The sequence below is a fragment of the Ochlerotatus camptorhynchus genome, unplaced genomic scaffold, assembly GCF_037179485.1.
Source record: "Ochlerotatus camptorhynchus isolate MF236.1 unplaced genomic scaffold, CSIRO-AGI_Acam_v1.1 ptg000639l, whole genome shotgun sequence".
NCBI lineage: Eukaryota > Metazoa > Arthropoda > Insecta > Diptera > Culicidae > Ochlerotatus > Ochlerotatus camptorhynchus.
The window spans coordinates 1,371,893-1,396,954 of NW_027041118.1; the positions used below are offsets into that span (position 1 = coordinate 1,371,893).

At 39.1% G+C, this 25,062-nt stretch overlaps 1 protein-coding gene across 2 annotated transcripts in view; it reads right to left on the reverse strand.

Moving 5' to 3' along the window:
* The window catches only part of lili (LMBR1-like protein), a 120,413-nt gene that overhangs the window by 59,449 nt on the left and 35,902 nt on the right, over positions 1-25,062 (reverse strand). For both annotated transcript variants that reach the window (XM_065237693.1, XM_065237691.1), the window contains exons 2-3: positions 856-980; positions 475-614 (exon numbers count right to left, since the gene is read on the reverse strand). In XM_065237693.1, the coding sequence (XP_065093765.1) occupies positions 475-614; positions 856-980 (265 nt within the window). The remainder of the gene's footprint in view (positions 1-474; positions 615-855; positions 981-25,062) is intronic.

Here is a 25,062-nt window from a genome sequence, read left to right on the forward strand (position 1 = left end):
CTTGTTATTGGTATGTCTAAGTAGTTCGATGAACGTTCATGAGATGAACTCTAACTGATTCATCTTTTATGAGTGATGTGTTCTTTACACAAGCCTACCACACATAAGAACATCACACCTGTGTACTTGAGTGTACTTAGAGAAAAATCTTGTTACTAGGAGTTTACATTTATCAGTTACATTAAACGAAATAAAATTGTATCTGTTTTCACCAAGTCTAGTTCAAGAAAAGATCCATTAATGTTATTATTCTACGATGGGCATGTAGTTCATTTTATATTTCAACAAACCGCAAACCATCTGCCGGTTGCTCCCAATCGCTTTTTTCACAGAAACAAAAGATAAAAGTCGTCCCGCATGACCGACTGTATTAGCATTGGAATTATAACTATATGGCAAGATATCATCACCAAAACGCATCAACAGCGATCCCATCCATCATTGCATAGTCTACCTTGATATTACAATACCCACCTTGAATCAGCGAACTGTTGAGCCACTTCACGTAGTAACTGTTGGGATACAGTATCAGCACCTCGTTGCTGGCGATCGATATCGGCAGGAGCAGTGCTGCACCCACGGCCACGGCTAATGAAAATGTGCACAACCATAAACTGCAACAACAAAAGGGAGGGAAACGAAAATTTTCAACATTAAATCCAGGTAGGTTTGGTCGGTACCTCAACCGGAAATAAGCTTTTATTCCAGGCGCATAAAAATAAACCGAAAAATATGACGACGACGACGTTGCATTGTCGTCGGGCATGAGACCCGCAATCAGCGAACAATGGCAATCGTGTGCGCCTCTAATGTATTGAAATAGCAAAATTTCTGGGAAGAAGGCGATGCACCCACCTAATTCTATATACAGTAATCTCATCGTCGTCTGTGGAGAATAAATCCTCCCGGTCGCGGCGTCTGAAGCGACCGATCAGCGCAAAACTGCCAAGATACAGCAGCAGAAATAGTAACAGGAAAATCTGGAAAGATAACAAAGAAAATGCGGTTAGTATTGGTTCGTAACACTCAACAATCGATTTTTATCGATGCGGATTTTGGTAAATACATTGATAACGGCAACACTTGATAGCTCTTGATTAGTACCCCACACTGTGAGTGTTACCCGAGCAAAGTTGGAGATCAAATTGAAATCAAAATTGGCTATTTTGATGTAACTTTTTTGGAGTTGAGTTGATCTTGTTTTGTCTAATCTAATCTAACACCAACACGCAGACAGTTCTTGAAAGCATCTTGGAAAATGATTGATATAGCTCCATAATTTGTCTTGTGTATTTGATATATGGTTCGTATCGAAGACGCGTTACACATGCGAAAACGGCCAGGCCTACGGTGCAACATTTAAGGGGCACATGGCTGGTAGCGCTGATGCGATATAATAGTAGTGACTTTAGTGACTAAAATTACGGAAATAGTGACCAAATAGTGGCTTTTTAATAATAAATAAGTAACCAATAGTTACATTTATATGATCACTCAGAAAAGGTTTAATATTGATATAAACTGGTTTTGTCATGGAACTGAAAATCACATTTCATGAATTCCTCTAATTATATATGGAAACTCTCAACGGAATCTCCTATTAAGAGCAATACACCAGCAACCTATCTTTGGCTACTGGTGTATTCCCAAACTGCTGGAAGCAGTCGTATGTTTTCCCAGTTTTCAAGAAAGGCTGCAAGCGGATTGTTTCGAACTATCGGGCATTGAGCGCCACTTCTAAGCTGTTTAAGGTGATCGTTCTGCATAAGCTGGTTCAGAACTACGCACACTACATTTCGGTTGATCAGCACGGATTTATGCCTAACCGTTCGACGACAACTAATTTGACTTGTTTCACTTCGTTCGTGATCCGCCAAATAGAAAATGGTTAACAAGTAGACGCTATTTACACAGACTTATCCGCGGCGTTTTATAAAATGAATCATCAAATCGCAGTTGCTAAATTCGACAAGCTGGGAATGAACAGTAACTTGCTTTCCTGGCTTCGATCCTACCTAACCGGTCGAAGTATGTCCGTCAAAATTGGAGACCACGTTTCGCCCTCCTTTCCGGTTTGGTCCGGTGTTCCCCAAGGAAGTCACTTGGGGCCGTTTCTATTCTTGCTGTATATGAACGATGTCAATTTTATCTTGAAATGCCTAAAACTCTCATATGCCGATGACCTGAAGCTTTACTACATGATTAAGCAACCACAAGACGCGTTTTTCTGCAACAACAACTGGAAGCCTTCGCTGAATGGTGCCATATTAATCGAATGTCGCTGAACGAGTCCAAATGTTCGGTTATTTCATTTGGCCACAAGCAATCCTTCTTCCATTTTAGCTATTCTTTGGGAGGCGTGAATCTACAACGTGATTCGACAGTCAAGGACCTGGGGATTCTGGTTGATACAAAATTAACCTTCAAGGATCACGTCGCGTACGTTGCGTCTAAAGCTTCATCGCAACTAGGATTTTTATTTCGCTTTGCTAAAAAGTTCAAGGACGTTTAAGGAAGCTTTATACTGCACAATTGTGCGCCCTATCTTGGAGTATTCGTCTATCGTCTGGTCTCCTTATTACCAGAATGAAATTCAACGCATCGAAGCTGTTCAGCAAAAATTCGTCCGGTTCGCTCTACGTCATCTTAGGTGGAGAGATCCATTCAACCTGCCCAGTTATGGAAGCCGTTGTCTACTTATAAATCTGGAATTACTAGAAGCAAGACGCAACGTGGCAAAAGCGTGCATTGTTGGGGATCTTCTGCAAGGCAACATTGACAGTCCTACGCTTCTTAGTCTCTTGGACATCAACACACGTCGTCGCAATCTTCGGTCGCACTCGTTTATCACCATCCCTCCGGCAAGAACTAATTATGGCTTACACGAACCTTTGCGAAGCATGTCCCGTGTATTCAACCGGTGTTATTATGTGTACGATTTCAACGTGTCACGAGAAACAAATAAGCGTAGTTTTAAATGAGTTTTATGTTAATTTATGTTATTCGTTAGTTTTGTATTTAGTTGTAGAACAAGTGTCATTGGGGTAAACATTTTACCAGTTGACTAATAAACAATAAACATAAACATAATGACCAGCAAATAGCAATTTCCGGATTTTCCCACGATTTTTTTTAAATGTTACTGGTTGAGCTATACACGTTAAAATTAATGTACAAACCAATAAACCATAATAAACCAGCTTGAATTGGGTTAAATAGATCATTACATCGACAGTATTTTTTTTGAGGATCTTGAATTTGATTCTGTTTTGAAATCTTTAAAATTTTGATATAACTTTGATAATTCGCTAAGAATATTTCATACATATTTTCAGAATAATCTCCAGAACTTTTTAAGAATTATTGCGCTCCTCTTAAATTTGCTTCTAAAACATGCTTAACAAAAATAATATTACGGCCCTTATTACCGATGTCACTTCACGGTGAAGTGACAACTTATCACTCACGGTGAAGTGATTCCCATTTGATTTACACGGCAATCACTTCACCGTGAGTGACAAGTGGTCACTTCACTTCGTTTTCACCGTAAAGTGACACTCGTAATAAGGCCCTACATTCTTGAAATTCTTTGCAGAACAATGCACAACATTCTTGGAAATATATTATTTTCGTAGCAAGATGCTGAACGTCAAATATCAGACTTAAAGTGGACATTTTAATAAAGTGTAGAGTTGATAGTTCCGTTGTACTACGGCAGTGTGAAAATTGTATATAGAAAGTAAAAAGCCAGCTTAAAACAATTTTGAGGATGGTACAAATCGGGTAGAGCATCCCTTTTACCAAACTCATCCGTTGATGAGGGATAGTGAGTGGTGTTTCACTCCGCCACACTGACAAAAAGGATGATCGCCGATTTGCTCATGTACCTCCGATGTGCGGAAACAGTTCTATCAATTGTTCAACACTCAAATCGCAATCTGACGGAAGCATCTACCTGATTGCTCTACCTGATTTGTACCTTCCTAAAAAATGCCCTTTGCTCGCTATCTGCTTTTACTTTCTATATACAATTTTCACACTACCGTACTACAACTGAACTATCAACTCTATACTTTCATCTTCTTATCTATCGCATAAAATGTTCACTTTAAGTCTGATATTTGACGCATCTCCAACTATGAAAATCGATAACTTCACGCATGAATTAATAAAACATAATTAGTTAATGTAGATTATAATCGATTATTTAATTATTCTTCCAGGATTTCCATGAAGGTTCTTACCATAAATCTATTTTAAATTTACTTGAATTCTCCTTAGAATTTCGATGTTATTGACCTCAGAAATATCATGAACTTCTGCTTGGAATAATCTTGGACTTCTCCCCTGAATTATATTGGAAATTCAATTCGTATTCTCCTCAGAATTCGCATGGCATTTTCTCAGAATTCTCAAAATAAAAATCCCAACCGACCGTCACAGGAAAATGATGCATCTCAGAATACCCTTGAAACTCTTCGAAAAATTCCTTTGAGATTGAACCCTCAAAAGCCGATTCCATTGGAATTCTTCTCGGAATTTATTTCGAGCTCTTAAGAGTTCTCTTGAAAGTATCCTCAGAAATCATCCCCTTTTAGTGCCAAGTACTCAATTAAAAAATGTTAGTAATATTTTTCCATTTCACTCTATTTTAGATGTGGAAAAGTGACTTTAGTGGCTATTTTTAGGGAAATAGTGACTTTAGTGACTTTTTGGTGTGAAAAGTGACTTTTTAGTAACTGGCTTCAAAATAGTGACAAATTGATTTATCTTTATTAAGGAGGCTTTCAGCCTGAGGCTGGTTCGTCTCCAAAATAGTGACAAAGTCACCAGCCTCTGCTACCAGCCCTGGGGGCAAGATGATTCAGAAAACATCGGACCTGTTTAAATCGAAGACTTAAACACGATGCTTCAGAATCCAATAAATGGATGAAACGTGGACATCTCGTACCGTACGTTTCGTTTTTGGTAATTATATGATTGGTTGATCGTTAGAAGCATCTAAGCTAGAAAGGTTAAGTGATGCTCCATTTTCCTGTGACGGTCGGTTGGGACCTGAGCACTATCTTCTGTCGTAGCCTTTTATGGTTTATGGCTATAGCGCCATTATCCGCTTTCTCAAAAGCGAAGAGGGAAAAGAAGAGAAGGACAAAGGGAAAGCAAAAGGACTATGCATTCTATTAGCAACATTTTTTATTTGAAATATACAATATAAAAATTCATAACGGGGGTGGTCACTACCCGAGTCTTGTCACTATTAACAAGGTATAAAAAGTAACATGGACTAAAATGTGTTCCTTTGATTGCTGAAAAATCCTGTTCACCTAGTTTGAAGTTTGCAGGACTAGGGTTCGGTGATAAATCTTATACCAGTAAAGCACCACCACCAACTCACCAAGTTTAGTCAATTGAACCTAAAGGCAGCTTGACATGTGTTGATGTAGATTTTTCTTTCAATAGTTTATTTATGAGATTTTTAGCCACGGGCTTGTTCATCTCCAAGATTGTTTATGTAGAAGTTCAAATTGTAGACGGTCCGCTAGACGAAGGCCAACACAAACTAGTCTGGTCTGGAGTCTTCCCTCGATTTGAGATAAAAGATGTTCGAATGTAGTCGATTTTTGATGTGCATTGACAAGCGTTTTCGTGGCCATTTGTCAGAATTAGACGTAGAACTAAATATAATCAGGTGCAGCTCTCGCAGGACTTTTTCTGTCTTAGTGAACTCGCTGAGGAACTATAAATCTTATCCTGGGTATGGTTTTGACCACATCAGCAACTGATTTTAAAAATATAAATAAAACTCTACTCTACTAAAAATCAAATCTCACTAATTGGCGTAACTACAGAGGGCTACAGCCACTCTAAGAAGGAAGGAGCCCCCCTAGAATTATTACTATAATTAATTATTTTCCATACACATCAAGATTGTTCGCTAATTGCCTAATTAACCTCACTCCGGATAAGTCACGATTGACCTTAATTGTGTTTAACAAAACGAATAAATAATAATCGTTAGTACAACGACAGATGAAATTAACATACATTTCAAACAAGACATTAACAGCAAAACTTGAAGTTAAGTTGCTTTAATTTTGAAAACTCTTGACTGCACGATAAAAGCTTAATATGATAGGGGAAATGACGGCTTCGGCATGCCAGACTATTTTCGGCAACCCAAATTGAAACACTATTTTCACTGGATTTTCTTACGAAAACACTTCGCTGAATGCATGCAAACGATTCTTTAATTCAGCTTCAATTTGATTATATTTTTACCACTGAGAAAAAAGCAATCTAGCAAGGTTTTCTTGAAATGAAACACACGCACTACAAATTGTAGTTGATTTCGAGTTGCCGATAATAGAACAGCAGATTTACATGCAGTTCAAATGGAACGGTTGCCGAAGAAAAACTGGTTGCCGACAATACTCGCTCTCACTAGAGAAGATTGGAGCTTTGTAAAAGCGTTTCAAAACAGTTTTAGACAATTCTTTCGACTGAAATTGTTAGAGCAGCTGGCAGCAAAAGATTGTAATCAAACCAATTCTGCATATGTGTGCGTTCCTTAGAGAAAAAGACTATAGAAAAAAGGTCGCTGCTTAGGTTGCCGAGAATACGTAAATTCCCCTATCAGATTTATGTTGCGACAAGAAAAGTTTATTATGATAAGAACAGCAAACTTTGATATCGATTTGCTTTCATTTTGTTAACCGACTTTGCTCGGGTACTGCTTCCAACAGTTATCCCCGCTAGCGTGCTTCAAACGAACCAATCTGAAGTGCAAGGAACTTTGAACAGTTGGCGCTATCCGCCAATGAGTCGAATTCCCCCATCCCTCTCATATTGGCAAACTGAACAGAAGGTCACAATCAACAGTACAAAGTGCAAACCGAAAGAGCAAGCTCAAATCGTTGAATTTGAATGAGATGAGTAAGATCCGACTCTTTCACTCGGTTCGGTGGTTGCCTGAATGGTGCTAAATTTACACGCTTGTTGGCACTTTCCGTTTATCGCGTGCAACAATTGCAGCTTTACGAACAAAGTCAACAAACTGCAGTAGATTGGTGAATGGTACCTATTTCAGCTCACAGATGATCTTTGTTTCCGGATGGTAGAAATGTAGTCTACTGTGTGTCAGTTAGCAAAATTTGCGATTTCCAATTCCCGGTTTACTGATATTTTCATGGATTTTTTTCACGGATAACATTAATTCAAATGATTTATGCTCAAAATTCCAAGGCAGATGAACGTATCCGAAAACTTTGGGATTTTAATTAGACTTGACGAGCTTAGTAAAAAGTCTGGAGGACTTTAATGGCAAATTCAGGGAAGTTTTGGTGAAGCATTTGATTTCAAGACAAATGTAGTCCATTGCAACTACGGAACCAAAAAACTTTCAACACCTTTAGTAATTTTTTGAAAGATCAATCCGGGAAGCTCAAAGGGCATTTTCCGGGCGGCCAGATATGTTTCATTTTAGATTACCCGGTATACATCTGAAAAAATCCCGGATATTAATATTCAGCTAAAAGCGAAAATGTTCAATGCTCAAATTTGTTTACACATATTTATGGGTAGATCTTCATGATATGATGATGATATGGAACTACCACTCACTGTAGCAAGACAACTGTCGGTAGACTGTACACTACTCTTGCTGTTCGACTTGTTCGAGTTTAATAACCTCTAATTGTTCGGAACCTACCATTGTATGAATCCGTGGGTAATATCATCCACGGGATAAATGAGAATCTCTTTCCAACAACAGGATCATACAACAGGATGTAACCGTTTGGTTACAAGTTCATAGGTTTTTGTCGTTTATGTTGTATATTCATAACCTTCACGTTTCTTGTGCAAGAACAGCAGCATACCACAGAAGTGATAGGGTTCTGTACCACTGTGAAAATGTTGTGCCGTTACCTTATGTCTACCATAGAAGCATAATCAGAGACCAAAATACAACATGGCTAAACTAGGATGACGCAGAGTTGATAATAGAAGAGTTACGCAGACTGAAACCAAAATCTACCTATCGAACTGTCAAACCGTCTACCTATCGAGCATAGTAGACAAACTGACTCTGTTGCGTGGGATAAATTGTTATCGAAACTAGACGAAACTTTCACAACCCAGGTGGTGAAGTCATCCGAGGTTTAAACAAAAAAATGCCCATTGATCGACATCAGTGTTGCAAGCTTCACTCTGCGTAACTCTTCTATTATCAATTCTTGGATGACGGAATGAGGGAAATTTGTAACGGCCATTGCCCAAAACCGGCCTCTTTTGATATCAGGCGCCCGTGTGCTAAGACGCATTTTAATTAACTTGTACAGTGGTAAAAGTTGAACGTGACCTCCTCCTCTGGCAGGAGCTAGTGTGTGCGTAAGGGATAATTATTGTTCAGGTAAATAATTACTCCACCCTGCACCTAAACCTCATTTGTTTTGGACTTAAAAAAATGTCATCCGTCAGCACCCGGCCGGCTCGCGAAACTGGGAACGGTATCCGAGCCTAGTACTCAAGAATCACCCACCATTCTCTGGCCAAACGAAGGCCATACTCAGCAAAGAGTATTCCTCTCTCGGTTTGCCAAGGTGGCTATGTCACGACCGACCGATATACGCCTATGAGAGAAGACGCCTGCCATCCCACAATCCAGCAACGCCCGCTGGCCCGCAATCCGCTCGCTTCGCCAATCCGGCGAGAGTTCCGACCGCACAGTAGGACAGGATTTGCTGTGTCGGCCATCGCGATCATCATGCATCGGCAGCAGCGGTATGTACCGGTACAGTGAGGCTACACGACACACATTACACGAAATTATTAACACAGAACAACACGCACACAGAACAGAAAGTGACGAATAAAGCCATTTAAAGAAAAGTAAAAGTTCTTCGTTTTTGTATCGCAAAATCCTGTGATTACCCAGTAGCTAGCCGACCCTGCGTGTTCCGGACCTTGCTCTTGTCACCTGAGTCGAACGGGTGCTGTCTGTTTGATCTCTTAGTAGGTAGCTGGTGAGTGCTGAGTTCTTACATTCAGTAATAAGGAGGATGCCCCAATGAGTGGGGAGAAGAGCTCGCTCTCTATTCACGAAATGTTAAAGACAGGAAGTTGGCATTTCCACTCTTCCCATCCATTTCGCTTCAATCGAGTACTGGTGGACCCTTCCATACCCAGCATTTGATACGTTAATCAATCGTGTTTATATAACTTCATGCGTGAAGTTAACGATTCACATAGTTGGGGATGCTTAATGCTTAGATGATAGTTCCGTTAGAGTACGGAAATGTGAAAATTGTACATAGAAAGTAGAAAGCGAGCAACGGAAAATTTTGAGGAAGGTACGAATCGGATTGATAATCTCTCTTCGGGGCTGTTCATAAACTACGTAGACAGTTTAGTGGGGGGGGGGGGGGGGCTGACAATTACAATTGACAATTGAGAATTATACACGGCCCATACAAATTTAAAAAAAAATGTAAGGACAATTGTCTACGCAGGCGGAGTGGGGGGGTCAAGAATCTCAACAAACTGTCTACGTAGTTTATGAACAGCCCCTTACCAAACTCACCCATTTGATTTGCCCGGGAATCACTTCACCGTGAATGAAAACTTGTCACTTCACTTCGGTTTCACCGTGAAGTGACACCCGTTATAAGGGCCATTCAAAAATCTATCCGATATCTCGAATATTTCACATCGAATCTCCAATATTTCTTCAACAAGGAATTCTAAACATTTCCTTTATGGTACAAAATACCAAAAAATAAGTTTTAAATTCTATAATAAATAGCAATGTTCCAGAGTTACTTTTCAAGCCCAAAATGGTCTAAGATTTTCTTAAATGATTCCAGTAAAAATACTAAGCAATGCCTAAGCCTCAGACACGTGATCTTTTGTTATTTTTAACGACACAATTTGTATTTAATATCCGATATCACAACTGTGAATGTACTGAATTTTTGAGAGTTTGATACAGATAAGATCGTGGAAAATATCGATTTGAGAATGTATGCTAATGTTCACTTTTAATTAAAAATATGAATAGTGGAAAGCGGCGCCGGTGGTGTAGTGGTAAGCGTGATAACCTCTCACACCAGCAGGCCTGGGTTCAATCCCAGTCAGTGCCGCCGGGATGTTCCGAGGCATAACATATCTGATCACGCCTTCCTTCGGAAGGGAAGTAAATCCGTTGGTCCCCGGTGCATGAGTTGATGGCTCAATAGATTGGGTCCAGGTGTAGGAGCTGCCTTCCTGGCGCCGGTAGCATTGGTGCTCAGCACGGAAAACAAGATCGACGGGAAACAAATCAAGGGAAAAAATGAGTAATGGAGAACTGTGTTCGATACATTATTATTCTTACATAATGTCACTATTACTAAAAAGAACAAATTATAGAAATTTATTCACTGCAAGAAGCAAGATTTGAAGAAAAATCTATGTTTATTCGAAAATCTCCATACCACGAAACTGGGGCCTCATTGTGGAAGTCGAAGCGAAACATTTTTTGTATGAATGCTTGTATGAAAAAGTCTGTCATTTTGACATCCAAAATTAAACCCCCTGGTTTATCTGTCGAATGTGATGGTGGAAACTGGAAAGTGATAAAGGGTGTCCACAGTTAAATTGCATCACTTTGAAATACTCGCCAAAAATAAGTATCTCAGTGGCGTCGCCCTAATCTCAATCTACATATTCAAAATCTCTCAACACGTAAACAAATAACAAGTTATTGTTTTAAATCGATACAAACTAATTAAACTAGAAGACCCTATGCATTTTGGCATCGATTTGAATATAGTTATAACTCTAAATTACGTTTTCAAAGTCGTTGAACAGGTAAAAAGTGAGGTTATGAGACGCAACTGCTCTCAACCGATTGTCATGAAATTTTTAGGGAATGTAATAATATATCTAGATAGAGCTGGAATTAGGGCGTAACAGTTTGTTCGCACGACACTAATTTCTTCAGGTTCCTTCGGACACACTTTAAAATAACGCGGCGGACTTCAATTTATAACACTATTTTATTACGCGAACAGAGTACATATATTTTTACGGTACTGAAATACGTGTTGTACACGCGACGGTTTATTAACTTCTATTTATATAGATGATAATATGCACTATCAGCTGACCGGCTACAGCTGCTGACGATCGAGAAGCGATCGGCATAAAAGACCTGTTCGCCGACTACTGTTATCCATCGATCGTTTCTTAAAGTGAAACAGACCGAGAGCCTACGTGAAGATAACAAAGAAAACAGTAGCGGCGAACTGTGTGGAACCCGTTTGGTCATTCATTTACCAATTAACCCTGTCCTGCTTGACTACAGTTATTGTAAATAATGACTTCTCTCGATTATTTCTAGAAAGCCAAGACTCGCTCACTCAAATCAACGTCACCATCGGGTAGGGGAAGACTTCCCCTTCTCGTTGGTTATGTTGGTTTGCGTGGGCGTGCCTTGAGTTTCGAGAAATCATCTAGAGAAGTCATTGTTTACAAAAGCTGTTACGCCCTAATTCCAGCTCTATCAAGATATAAGCTTGGTTTACGTATCTTTATTTCACTCTATTTCTTCACCAAATCCAAATGCCCTAACTTTCTTCTTAATTCCACCCATAAGGTTTTGTACAACGGTTGATTTTTTTCAGCTTTCAACCATGATTTCAATATTTCCTGCTCTGTAGTGACAACTTTAGGATCCTTACGGAGTTCGTGCTTCTTTATAGCCCAGTATATTTCGATCGGAAGCAACTCTGGCGTGTTTGGGGGATTGAGATCCTTCGACACGAAATTGACCCCATTCGTCTTTTTTCACTCCAGAACGTCCTTGGAGTAGTGACAGGAGGCTAGATCCGGCCAAACAATTATCGGAAAGTCGTGTGATTTGAGAAACAGCAGCAGTTGTTTCTTCAGACACTCATTAATGTAGACTGGGCCATTTACGGTTGCAATTGTTACTAAAGACTTGTTCCGTTTTCTGCATGTACAAATCGCCTACCAAATCATGAATTTCTTGGGGAACTTCGAAACTTGCTGTTTCCTGAGGGACTTTTAAACATAGAACAGCAGTGTTAGTTAGTCAGTTTTCTTTATTAACGAGACTTTCAGCCTTGGGCTGGTTCTTCGCGTACGTCGTTGGAGGCTTCGGAAGGGAAGGGCCTAATTACAAAGTTTGTAATGGGATGGGACTCCAGAAGGGAGCTCCTCTAGTTACAGAGTTTAGGGAGCCACCTAATAACAGAGTTTAGAAGGTGGGGGCCCCAGAAGGGAGCGCTCTCTAAAATCATAGTTATAGTTTTATCATCGTTGTTTCTGTCGTAGTTGCATGGAAAATCATTTACATTCATTTCATGCAATCATTTACATTCATTTGCCTCTAACTTTTTTCATCAACAGCAATCCGCAAAATGGTGTATGTATAGAGCTTTAGTAAGTTTTGTTATTAGCTACAACTTTTGCCCACTACTCAAATCTGTATCTCTTATGCATCAAAAATTAGAGCGGGCAGAACTTGTTACTGTTTTTCAGTGAATGTAAAATACATTCACTGAAAAACAGTGGTGGCTTCTGTTCGCTCTGGTTCGTCATACATAAGAGATACGGATTTGAGTTGCTAACAAAAGTTGTAGCTAATAACAAAACCTACAAAAGCTCCATAAATCATTTTGCGGAGTTCTGTTGATGAAAAAAGTTAGGGTCAAATGCATGTAAATGAATGTCCGAAATGAATGCAAATGATTTTCCATGCCTGGTCATGACTGTTGTCCGGTTGTTGTTGTCGTATAAATCATCCGTTGGCGTTATCCATAAAAGAAATAGAATGTTGGTCAGGTATTGTCGGTCGTCCATGTTCGTTCTCAGGTGAGAAGCTAAGGTTGGTCTTTGTGGGGTTGTGCAGAATCTGATCGGGTTCAATATACAAGTGTTTTTCAGTAGTTCGGCTTTTCGGAGAAAACCGAGTAATGCCGTGGTTCTTGTCGGGTCCTCACTTAGGGCATCTCTGATAGTTCCCGGTATGTCATCAAATTTGCGGGGCCCCTCATATGGTGGACAGTGGCATATGATGTGCTCTACCGTGTACAGGACATGGAAGATGTCGCCCATCCTGCGGAAAGGGCCGTTCTTAGTGAAGTTATGGGAAATGTTGGAAATGAGACATCACGATCTGGATACGGTGGTCTCGTTGGTCCTCCCACCTATGTGTGTCGTGCTTGATCTTTCGGATGAAAGTATCTCTTGAGCGAAGCCAATTGGCTGACCAGGAGTCACAGATCACCTTTGAATTCCAGTGCTTCAAATTCTTGGCTGGGACCTCCAGGGATCCAAATAAAAGCGGTGTTATTGGGTGCGTATTTCTGAATACCCTGGATCCAGGGATGCTTGGAAATGTCCGATCCGAGGGCCTCGACTACGCTGGTGGAATCCGTGAAAACCGAGATTGGTTTGCTGGATGGTGTAGTGGCAGAGATGAAAGCAGCGGCAGCCGGTAGCCGGTGGCATACAGACATTTGAGAGTCTGTAATTCCTATACCGAAACGCCCGCGGGTTGCGGAGCCGTCGGAATATCGGATTGTATATCCGTTGTATACGGTTCGTTGAAGTTCTGTTACCGATTTCACTAGTGCGGGGGAGTTGGATCGTGCCCCAAACTTCTTCTTAAAGGTGGTTTTGTCAACATTTGTGTGTACAGCTTACGTATATGACACGAGAAACAGTATTTTTGTATTCACAACATATTTCCGATGGCTCGGTGCGAAAGATGTGGGCTGTTGAGGTGAGTGTTCCTTCGATTCCATTTTCAAAACTACTAGAAATTTCACAATACACAATATACGCTCAGGCCATCTCACTAAAAATTTAATTAAAATTAACCCAAAGGACAAAATGTTATAGATTTTTGAAAGTGATGCAATTTAACTGTGGACACCCTTTACTCAATTATTTGATTTCCTTTGGTCTCATCTACGAAAATTTACCCTCTTCATAGAATAACCTCGAAATATTTCTTCACTACTCTAATTTGTTTGTTTATTTCGTCAAGCAGAAGTAGACTACATACAATGGTTAGGGCCCATGCATTACTTATGTCACGCTAAATCGAGGAAAAATTTACCCCTCTCCCCTCTATCGTCACGTTTTTCCTATACCTAATGCATTGCTTGTCACAAATGCTAATGACTTCGCAGTGTAGATGATACTGTCGCATCATACGATTGATGGGGCCATTTTTTGCGTAATTCGTTCTTTATGATTTTTCTGAGAATAATTTCCGAGCGTAATTCTACAAAACTTTTCAGCAAATTTCCTCTTCCAGTTCCTTCAAATGTCACTGAATTATACCTTGAAACAATCACGGAGATACCATAATGTATTTCATCAACAGTCATCGCAACTGATGCAACACATCTATTTAATGAGCTCGTATTTTTCGCGCCAGCACGAGTAACCGTTGATGCAGTCTGCCTTGCATGTAATTGCGTTCAATTAATCCAGAAAAAGTACATATTAAACTTATTCGCCTTAATGCATCCGTGATGCACTCGCGCGCCCACCGCTGCTGCAGCTGATGTCGAGTTCAACAACCGAATCTCGCTCAATTTATTTATTTATGCTTCTACTGTTATTCGTTCATGTTGCATTTTTCTCGTTTGGACGGTGACGGCGGCGGTGGTGCCGATTTTATAGGTAATTCAGTAAAAAAAAAAAAACAATTGGTGATTGGATTCCGTTAGTTTACGGTGATCACGGAATAGCACAGCTGATCAGCAGCGTCGGCTCAGGTTCATGAACACTTTAAACAACATAACACCCACAGAAAATTTGGAGAGCGCCTGCATACCGGGCCGACTGTTGCATGGATAGCGAAATTATAAGCGCCAGCACCGGCATGTAATCGTGAAATCCGTAAAACGGTTGAAGATGATATAAGAAATTAAAAAATCAACTGATTAGTTCGAGCTGACGTGATGGCCCGGCCTCCTTTCGATGGTTAGTGAATTAGTTCACACATTTACACACGTGCTGTGTTACGAGTTGCTCGTGTGTATATTGTTGTCGTTACAGTCGGGCAATGTTTCATCATTTTTGGTAAGTGTCCCATTTGGACTGTTTCCCAAAGTGGGTAATCTACACCGGGAATGCAAATACATCTTGATTCATAAAATCATTCTTGACTGTTCTGCAGGCATTTGTTGCGGAACGATGAAAATAACAAATAAAAACCTCTATGATTCAGCGAAAACCCCAACAGTGGAAAATGAAATATAGCTTCAATCTTCACTCAGTACCGATTTGTAAACAAACTGTATCAGCTGGGTAGTTCGCCTTTCCACGTTACTGTTAGTAAATTCCTGCTCGTTCATGAAAGAAGGGCGCGTTTGTTGGTGCAACCTATCAAGTTCGCTTCAAGGAGGCAAAACAAGCTTGACGTTAAATCGCATTACAGTTATGCAATCTCGGGCCGTTTATAGAACTAGTTCTCGCCATGTGTAGGCTTAGACCTAGATGGATAGATGTAAAGGTGGTCAAGAACTCACGGTCCGCTAGTGTTGGTGAGTTATTTGCCGTTAATGTTCTTGAAAAGTTCACCAATTAGCAAAAAAAAAAAACGGGTCAATTTAGACAGATTTGGACCTGTTTCATACGACCGGAAAGTGTATGCTGGCACACATATCTTGCCAAATTGATTTTCTACGCAAAACTTGCCATATACAATCGTCATAGTTCATTTTAGTAAACAAACTAACACTCCTTCCTTCTGTGACACCTTTGTATTAGGCGCCTAGGGCTTGGACACCAGTCTAGACACATCTAGAAGCGTATTGTCTCTACTCCATACCTGCCTTGGAATGTTAGCTATGCAGTAATTATCCGATTTTGTCAGCCCCTCCGAGCATCAGACTTTAATCTGTCAATAATTTTAGATAAACGTAATTGAAAATCTTTCTCATCCAACTCAAGATGGAAAACTAGAAACACTTTGTAACATTTTTCCTAATGCATTAGGAAGGTTAAGGTATACTTTGATGCAATAAGACCACTGACAAAAAAAAAACGCATGGGTTTCGTAGAACATTAGAAAAAAAGGAAGCTACCAAAATCGGTTCATTGCTGTATAGCTTTAAATGAACAGCATCGCAATGCTGCTGAACTTGTCACAAACCCTAACGTTTCAATCAACGACAAGACAACAAGATCACATCCGACGCTAATGAAGCGGATAGCAATCTCCCCTGTGAAAACCAGGTAAAACAACCCAAATGACGACGCCGGCTTGTGCATCGTGTATCAGTCTGAAGGAAAGGTCTCGTGAGTCACGCAACACCTAGAGAAATGCCGTGGTGGAAATCCTACGGCTCAACGGAGTAACAAACAGTCAACGACCCAACACTGACCTAAATAACATCGACGCTCTCGCCGCCGCCGCTTCACTTGTTCGTTCGTCGACATAACTAGAAATGTAGGACTTTATTAGGTGGATTGGATGGGTGGAAAGGTGTGTCCGCGCGCCGAGTTGTCGTTTAGTGGAGGCGCTAGACTTGCATATTCACGAACCGGTTGGGTGTTGATTGTTGCAACAAGAGGCGACTTGCTGTGTCCGCTAACGGGAATTTGATTGAAACGAGCGCTAATTGCTCCAGAAAAATCAACACGATCGTGCTGAAAGCAAGCCATCCGTTGCACAGTGGGGATTTTAGGAACAAACGAATTACAATTTTCTGCCAAACATGTTGTAGATGAAATATATGTTTGCTTCATGAAAAGCCTAGGAAAACGATTCCACTTGCGCACACTACGGAAGTACGTGTGTTGGCGCTCATTTTGCCCCATGCTCCCATATATTAAAGATTTTTATTGAAATGCGTTTAATAATCTATTTAGTCAGTAAATGTTATTGGAAGTTACCAGTTATGTTTTCACAACCAATAGGTGACCGTTGGGAAACTATTGAGAAATCTATAGGAAAATATGGGGTCACATAAGGAGTGTATCCCATTAGGCATAAATACGTTAGGCATGCGGACGTTAGGCATGCATAACGGACGTATGGCATAAAGTCATTAGGCATAATATACGTTAGGCATAAAATACTTTGCTGCTGTGCAACTTTAGAAACCTGTTTCGAGCATGGTAAACAATACTTAAATTAGGCTAAGCGTTGAATAAAAGATGATACAAGTTATACAAACATAGTTTATTTAATAAGCACAGTTTGGAATCCATTATTTATTATATCATAAGTGACGTAGCTACATATTTACTTAGATCCAAGATTACCTAGTAGCGATCGCGGTTGAGTAATCTGGCAATGAAAAGTTTTGAACTATATCTTGAAATCAATCACTTCTAGGATTTCCTGCCATACTTTTCGATACAACGATTCTAATTTTGTTGCCATTAGAATAAAAACTAGCGGAACCGTCTGCTGATGTGAGGAAGCGATACTTCCATGAACAGTGAAGAGCTGCCGAAACAAACAAGGAACTGTGACAAACGTACCATCTGCAACCCAATACTTTGCCTGTCCAAGAAGTCGCAAGTTTTCGTGAGTCCCAAAAATTAAGGCTCTTTCATTATTGTCACCGATGACAGCAATCAATAGAATCAATCCTTCTGGAATTCATCCTTTATGCCTTTATGCCTAACGTCCATTATGCCTGTAGGATCTTAGTAATCTGGACAAATCAAAGTAGCCTTACTGTAATAATAAATAACGTGTTTCAAATAAAGGATTATCGTTTGAAACACCGAAGAGTGAAGACCAGTTTTACTACTCGAGCTTCTTGCCCGAACTAAATTGGTCTATGAGCGTCTTCGTCAGTACAATGTATTTTTAAATTCAGATAAAATCGAGATTTGCGTCAAAGAAACTGATTTCTTGGGATTTCACATTTCCGGAAACGGTATTTCCGGTTCCCGTGGAAAGCGATCGAGATAATGAACAGTCTAAAATCAGCTGAAGAATTACGGAGTTTCTTGGGTCTCATCAATTTTGTTCATCAAAATATACCAAATTTTGCAACTATAACTTATTCCCTTAACCTTTTGACACGAAAAGGAACCCCATTTATTTGGAAATCAGAACATCAAGATAAATTTGAACGAATTATGAATATTCTAGTCAAAGATGAGATACCGGGATTTTATGATCCTAAAGATAAAACATTCATTATCGCAGATGGAAGTCCCGTAGGATTGGGTACCGTATTAGTATAACGTAGGACGTCTGGAGAAAATCGTATTATATGCTTTGCATCAAAAACTCTAAGCTTAACCGAACAAAAATATGCACAAACAGAACGTGAAACATTAGCACTCCTATGGGCATGTGAAAAATTATACTGTTACTTGTATGGGAAATCGTTTTAATCTAATCTAATCTAATCTAATACAAACGCAGTCAGTACGAGAAAGCATCCTGGAAAATGATTAGGTTAGATGAGGTCTAATCATTTTTATTGTCTAATTGATGTTTACAGCATATCTGAGATATGATATAAACATCAATACGGCCATACTGCGTTGTTTTTGCCGCAAAGATGATTCTTGGAAATGAATGGGAACATTTCTTGAACCTACAGGGGTGGAAGGATGCGTGGACATACCGTACCAAACCCTCCGAGTTACTATGTGTAGTTGTGTGTAATGTGTAAATATTTGTACAATATTGAAGAATCATAAAATAATGCAATGGAAGGATCTTACCGAATTTTCTCCTATGTTGGTAATGATTCTTCTATAAAACATAATTATTTGCAGATAAAAAGAGCGATCTCACCCAAATAGTCAAGTGGAGCTCCTCCTTATCAGCTGTTCCAGAAAAAATACTATGCCAGCTCCGATGCTTCAAGTGAACATTTTCAAGCCACTCGTCAGCGTGGATCAGAGGCAATTCTCTCACAAAGAGCCGTAGATAGAGATGAATAAGCAGCTTGTGAAGAAATGCACTTTGAAGTTTGGCTCTGGTAACAGGTTGAGCAAACGGCCTCCGATAGATTTTGACCGGATCAGCAACCAAATAAAGCGGGGAAAAAACAACAACCGACGGAAAATTGACACTGACTACTTCTTGAACGCTTGGAAATAAATTTTGTCGCATACTTTGAAGTATTTTGAAATCATAATTGTTCAATTTAAGGAAGGAAAAAACGCAGCTGAAAAAACAACACGTAAGATTTTCAGCGCAGCCTACTTCTAATCCATTACTTGTATAGGAAATCGTTTTGGCTAATAACCACGAATTGAACGCTGGAAACTACGCCTAATGGCAGGGAAAACTAACATAGCTGATCCATTGTCGCGGTTGTGCCAGTCCACACCAAATCTAGGAATGTGCTCTGATGAAGAATCAGAAAGGATCATTAGAATAGTAGCTAGCGATGTTTGTCCTGCGTCTGTTTCCATTGATGAAATCATGGATGTTACGAAAAATGACATGGAGTTACAAGAAGTTATTAAATGGTTACCCTTCCATCCGCGACGATGGCCTAAGTCTCTGCACAGATACAAGAAATTGGCTGAAACTTTAACCAGTGATGGAGACTTACTCATCAAGGATTGTAATTCCAATGCAGAAGCAGATATTACAGCTTGCACGCAATCCCCACCTGGGAATATCGTCAATGAAACGAAGGTTGAGAGCAAAAGCATGGTGGTCCCGCATGGTTCAAATGGTTGAGGATTTCGTACAAAATTGCACTGAATGTACATTGGTATCAGAGCCAGATGTACAACCAATATCGAGAATAAGTATGCCAAACAGGACTTGGAAAAAAATTGCTTACACCTTCATTCAATCCACAAAAATATACTGTTATTCAAAGAGATGGTACAAGATTACATCTTCGCAATCTCAGGGTGGCAAGTGAATTTACATTTTGAAATTCCTGGTTTTTCCTGATTTTCCTGGTCAATGATTTAAAAATTTCCTGGTTTTAAAAACCATGTAGGGAAAATGTCGGCTTCGGCACACATTGAGTGTTTTCGGCAACCAAAATTTAAACGATAATTTCACTATGTTTTCCCATCAACACCCTTCCCTGAATGTATCCAAACGATTCTTTAGTCTTTCAGCTTCAATCTGATTATATTTGTACGACCGAGAAATCCTATTATGCCAGATTTTTCTTCAAATGAAGCATACGCACTACAAACTTGGGCTGATTTCGAGTTGCCGATAATAGAACAGCTGGTTAACACGCAGTTCTAATGGGAAGGTTGCCGAAGAAAAAGAGACTGCCGACAATAGTCACACTCACCTGAGAAGTTTGGAGCGTTATAAAAAAGCTTTCAAACCGTTTTGAAAAATTCTGTCGATTGGAATGGATAGGGAAGCAAGTAGCAGATGAATGTAAACAAACAGACACTTCATATATGTGCGTGACGCTGAAAAAATGCTAATAGAAGGGCGGACGCTGCTTAGATTGACGAGAATACGTAAAACCCCCTATTTAAAAAACAATTTTTAATAAAAAAATAAAATAAAGTGAATCTTTGTACCATCGTTCTTTGCGCAATGCGGAATTTCACAAACCAAAATAAGTATTAAGGTTCTTGTGAATGGCCGTGAAATCTTTATCTGATTGTTTGCTGTAAAAAAGCTAGTAGGGAGCCGCGCTACTTCGTCCAATGGCGCCTATTTCCGTTCTATGTGCTAAAACTATAATATCAAAGCGATTTCACGCATGATTTTACAAAAACATCTTTGCTTACAAGATTATTACGATTGACACTGAAACATTTGCGATAACCCGTAAAATGAGCGATTTTAGGGGTGTATGACGAAGAAAAGCTGAGATACGACGGACTAGCGCGGAGCCCTATCTAATGTCTGAAATTTAGAGATCTATAGGCCCCTAAATCTTGAGGTTTCTGTTTTTGAAACTGCGATTTTTTAACTTTATTATTGAGATTTTTGGCCAACGGGCTAATTTATCTCAATGTGAAATTGCGAAGTGTGATATGAATGAAGCCTCTTTAAACAAACCTTGGCTTCTAACAATTTTACGGATTTCCAGTTTGTTTAAATTTTCCGCAAATTGTCAACGATTAAGGATCTTATTTAGCGGAATTTTGATTACAACATGATTTCAAAATTATATGATTGAAAGATTTCATAAACAACGCTCGTTTAATAACTCTTATTATTAAAAAGACTGACTGCTGAAGTTCATAGAAACTCCCTAAACTTCGTAGAACTTCCCTGAAGCGTTAAGGTCTTTCCTGAAGGGTTCATTGAAGTTTGTATTGCCTGAATTTCATTGGACTTCCCCGAAGTTCTATGGACATTTTTTAAGATCTTAAGACTTCCCTGAAGTTCGGAGTTTTTTGAAATTCATAGGAATTTCTTAAATATCGTAGAAGTACCACGAAGTTCGCAGAAATTCTCCGAAGTTCGTAAGACTTCCTTCAAGTTCGAAGAACTTTCTCAAAGATCTGAGGACTTCCCTGAAGTTTGAAGGACTTAACTGAATATATGAGGACCCTAAATTTAGAAGAGCTTCCCTGAAGTTCATAAGGCTTTAAATATCGAAGGGTTCTCCAAAAGTATGTGGGTCTCTCCTTAATTTCTTAGAAATCCCCTGAAGTTTGGAGAGCTCCCATGAATTTCGTAGGACTACCTGTAGTTCAATCGACTTCTCGGATGTTCTATGAACTTTTTTGAGCTTGGAGAATTATGTTAAGATCAGAGGACTTCCCAAGAGTATTGAAGACTTCTCTTAAAACTCGGAAAAAAAAATCCATAAGTGTCATAGGATTATCCTTAAGTTTTAAGCAATGCATAAATGTCGTAGAAGTTACATTAAATCTGTAGAAAATTCTGTAAAATTCGTAGCTATTCCTCAAAGATTAAAGGACTTCTCTAAAGTTCGTAAGACTTCTCTGAAATTTGTAGAACTTCTCTGAAGGTTCGGAGAGATTTCCGTCGTAGGTCATCACAGTAGTTCACAGGATTTTCTTGAAACTTGTAAGAATTTCCCGAATTTTGTAGAACTTGCATGAAGTTCGAAGGCCTTATCTGAAGTTTTAAGAAATAGAACTTTTTTTTATTGAAAATGTTGAACAGGTTCTTCAAAGTAGTTGCGCTTCGGCACTGCTTAAGTCTACTATAAATTAAGCACAAATCATACATGCAATTGATACGAAAAAAAAAATTAAATTAAAAATAAATATAAACTATATTTACTTAATTCTCAGGGTAAATTTTGTTCATCAATGTTTAGTTGTAGAAAGATTTAGCTTGAACAAAATGGTTAGTTATGACCTGATTATAAAAAGAAACCTTGACATACATAGAATTTAAAACCTTTTTAAATTATACAAACAAGATTATTTTCCTGGTGGACTTATGAAATTCCTGGTTTTTTCCCGGTTTTTCCTGGTGAAAAGAAATTTCCGTCTTTTTCCCGGGTTTCCTGGTTCACTTGCCACCCTGCAATCTAGAAACTGGAGTGGTTTGTAATAGGCACGTTAACCATACAAAGAAAATAGCTTGTCATAATTCGCTTCTAAATCAAGATTAGCTCCAGCAGGTATACTCGATCAGATTATCAGAATATTTTTAATAAAAGCAACCACTAAGTTAAAATTGTTTGAAAAATATGTGAAAAAGTGGATTTTGAAATCCATTAAAAAAAAACAATATTAATGTATACGATATTCAAAAAAAAAATTACTAATCTTCCGCTCATGGCATCCCATAGCACAAATCAGCAAGCCGAGAAAAACGCGTTGAAAGTTTGCTTTTCACCATTGCTTCTTATGTAATAGAACAACCAGTTTGGCTATTTTTCCTTACTTTTCCAGAACAAAGTTGCTGAGTTAATTCAGTATTTGAAAATATGGCTGATTAGCTACCCAAGTAACATTTTAAGTTTTATTAAATGCTACAAAGCTACTATAAAACAACATTTATAAAACCCTGGTCTAGTTTACTTTGCTATTGATGTATCCACCAAAACCTCATTAAGATTAGAATCTGTCTAGTTGGCCCACCCTGGAGAAGGTTTTGAAGGGTGCATTCTCGAAGCCCTTCAAGATTGATTTAGTTTTGATAGTTGCGCTGTGCGATCCAGCGTTCTTCCAGGCGATTTGCTCTCGATGGATTGGAAGCAGATACTCAGAAAGTGTGCGAAACTGTTTTACAGCAGCTCGCATTTCAAACAGCTGGAAGCTCAATCGTTCCTGAAAAAGATCCTCATCTTCCGGATGGTTCCCGGAAGTGCGCCATCAAACGATGCGGGACATTTTTCGAAGAGTTAACCCATTCGTCGAATAAAATCGCTGCTATGGATCGGAAACCAACTAATCTCCTGTAACTGACAGTTTCAATGGTTTGCTGTCGGAACTTATGCAAGTTATTCCGATCGTCATGTCATGCAAGATCTGGAGAAGGCTAGTGTATTTTTAGACTGTTTCGACAATGTTTTATGGATTCGAGGGCCACGCTCACTTCACTATTTTTCGCCAGATGCTCAGTCGTTGATGGTACCCGCTCAGCCGGTCGTGTTGGTTCGAAAGAAGTAAATTTGGCTGAAATCGACTTCCTTTCGGTCGTTAGCATCGCTTGAATTTCTATCCTTAGCAAATTTCCTTGTCCTAAATTTGGCTTGTATTCACTTTTAAGTTCAATTTGTAAACAGAGTGATAATTGTTCTTTTATTCGCGAGAAATCGGCGATTGACGTGTTAGTTTACAAAAGCAATTACGCCCAAATCTCAAAGCTCTCCGGAATTGAGGATTTTATGATACACTTTAAAAAGCCTAAAAAGCAACAATACATTGAAAAAGGTTATCCTTCCATTTAATTCCACTTAAATAATTTTGGTATCCATGACAGATACGTATTTTGACTACAATGTGCAGTCTTCATCAGTGTCATTCCCACTAAAGACTTATCAAAAACCTAACCTCCTTAAGTACTCATCGCCTAGGTAAAAATGTCAAGATCACAGGTATAAAAATGAAACTACAATGTGTAGAATCGGAACCTACGTAACTAATAAAACCCAAAGGTTTTAGTAAAGTAAAGGAGAAATATCAATTCAAATCTCTAATAAGGAAAAAAAAAATCCCAAAGGCTTGGCAGCCATCAATACATGCTTTTTGCTCTCATTTAAAACCTAATGGTTTTATGGTAGCCTTTATAATGATAGAACACGTTTATAGAGTATTTTATCAAGACATTAATAAACAATTGCTAATGAAGTTTATGATTGAATTACAGAACGGTTTTATGGAGGGACTGATTTAAGCAGTAGTTTAAAGACAGAAAATAAACCAGACGCTTTGTTTCGAGCTCATTTTGCACTGGTTTTCCATGTCTAAAAAATAGCTTTAGCTTGCATCGAGAACTTTCAGATCTTTCATGGAATTTTGGGGTAGATAGGCTCAAAATATGCGCTGATTGAAATTGATGCCTTTATCTAAATACCAAAACGAAAAAAATAGTTCATATTGTGATTTCAGCGGCAGACAATTTGAATCCACTTTATATCCCCGCTGTGCGTTGGGTCGATAGGAAGAGCATGATTCCGGATCGATTAGATATGTATCCGGTGTGCCTCAGGGTGATTAGTGTAAGACATCAAACGGATAATAGCAATAATAGCTGCTACTAGGTACCACGGTACAATGGGGAATCCCATAATTCACTACACCATCAAAGTTGTTGAAGACGGTACGACGAAAGTGAAATCCAGGTTAGTTACATTTGTTGGGTTTGATTGGAATATAAACGATTGTTTGTTTTAGAGCAGTTTTATGCTGATTTGTAAACTCGTTAAAATTGATGACCACGGTGGAAACAATAAATGTGTTTGCTGGCTTATGAACAAGGCATGTCTACATGGCATGTGGCCATGTAGAGTGAGGAACACCATTCCAAATGATGGTACATGTGCTTCTTTAGCAGAGTTTACTCTGCTAACCGTTGAACAATTTCTCAACCACAATTTTGTGGATTTGAGGAGCTACATATAATTTCTTTAGCTTGCAGCTTAAAATGTAATTTCAGTAAACTGTTTGAAATATAATAGGCTACAACAT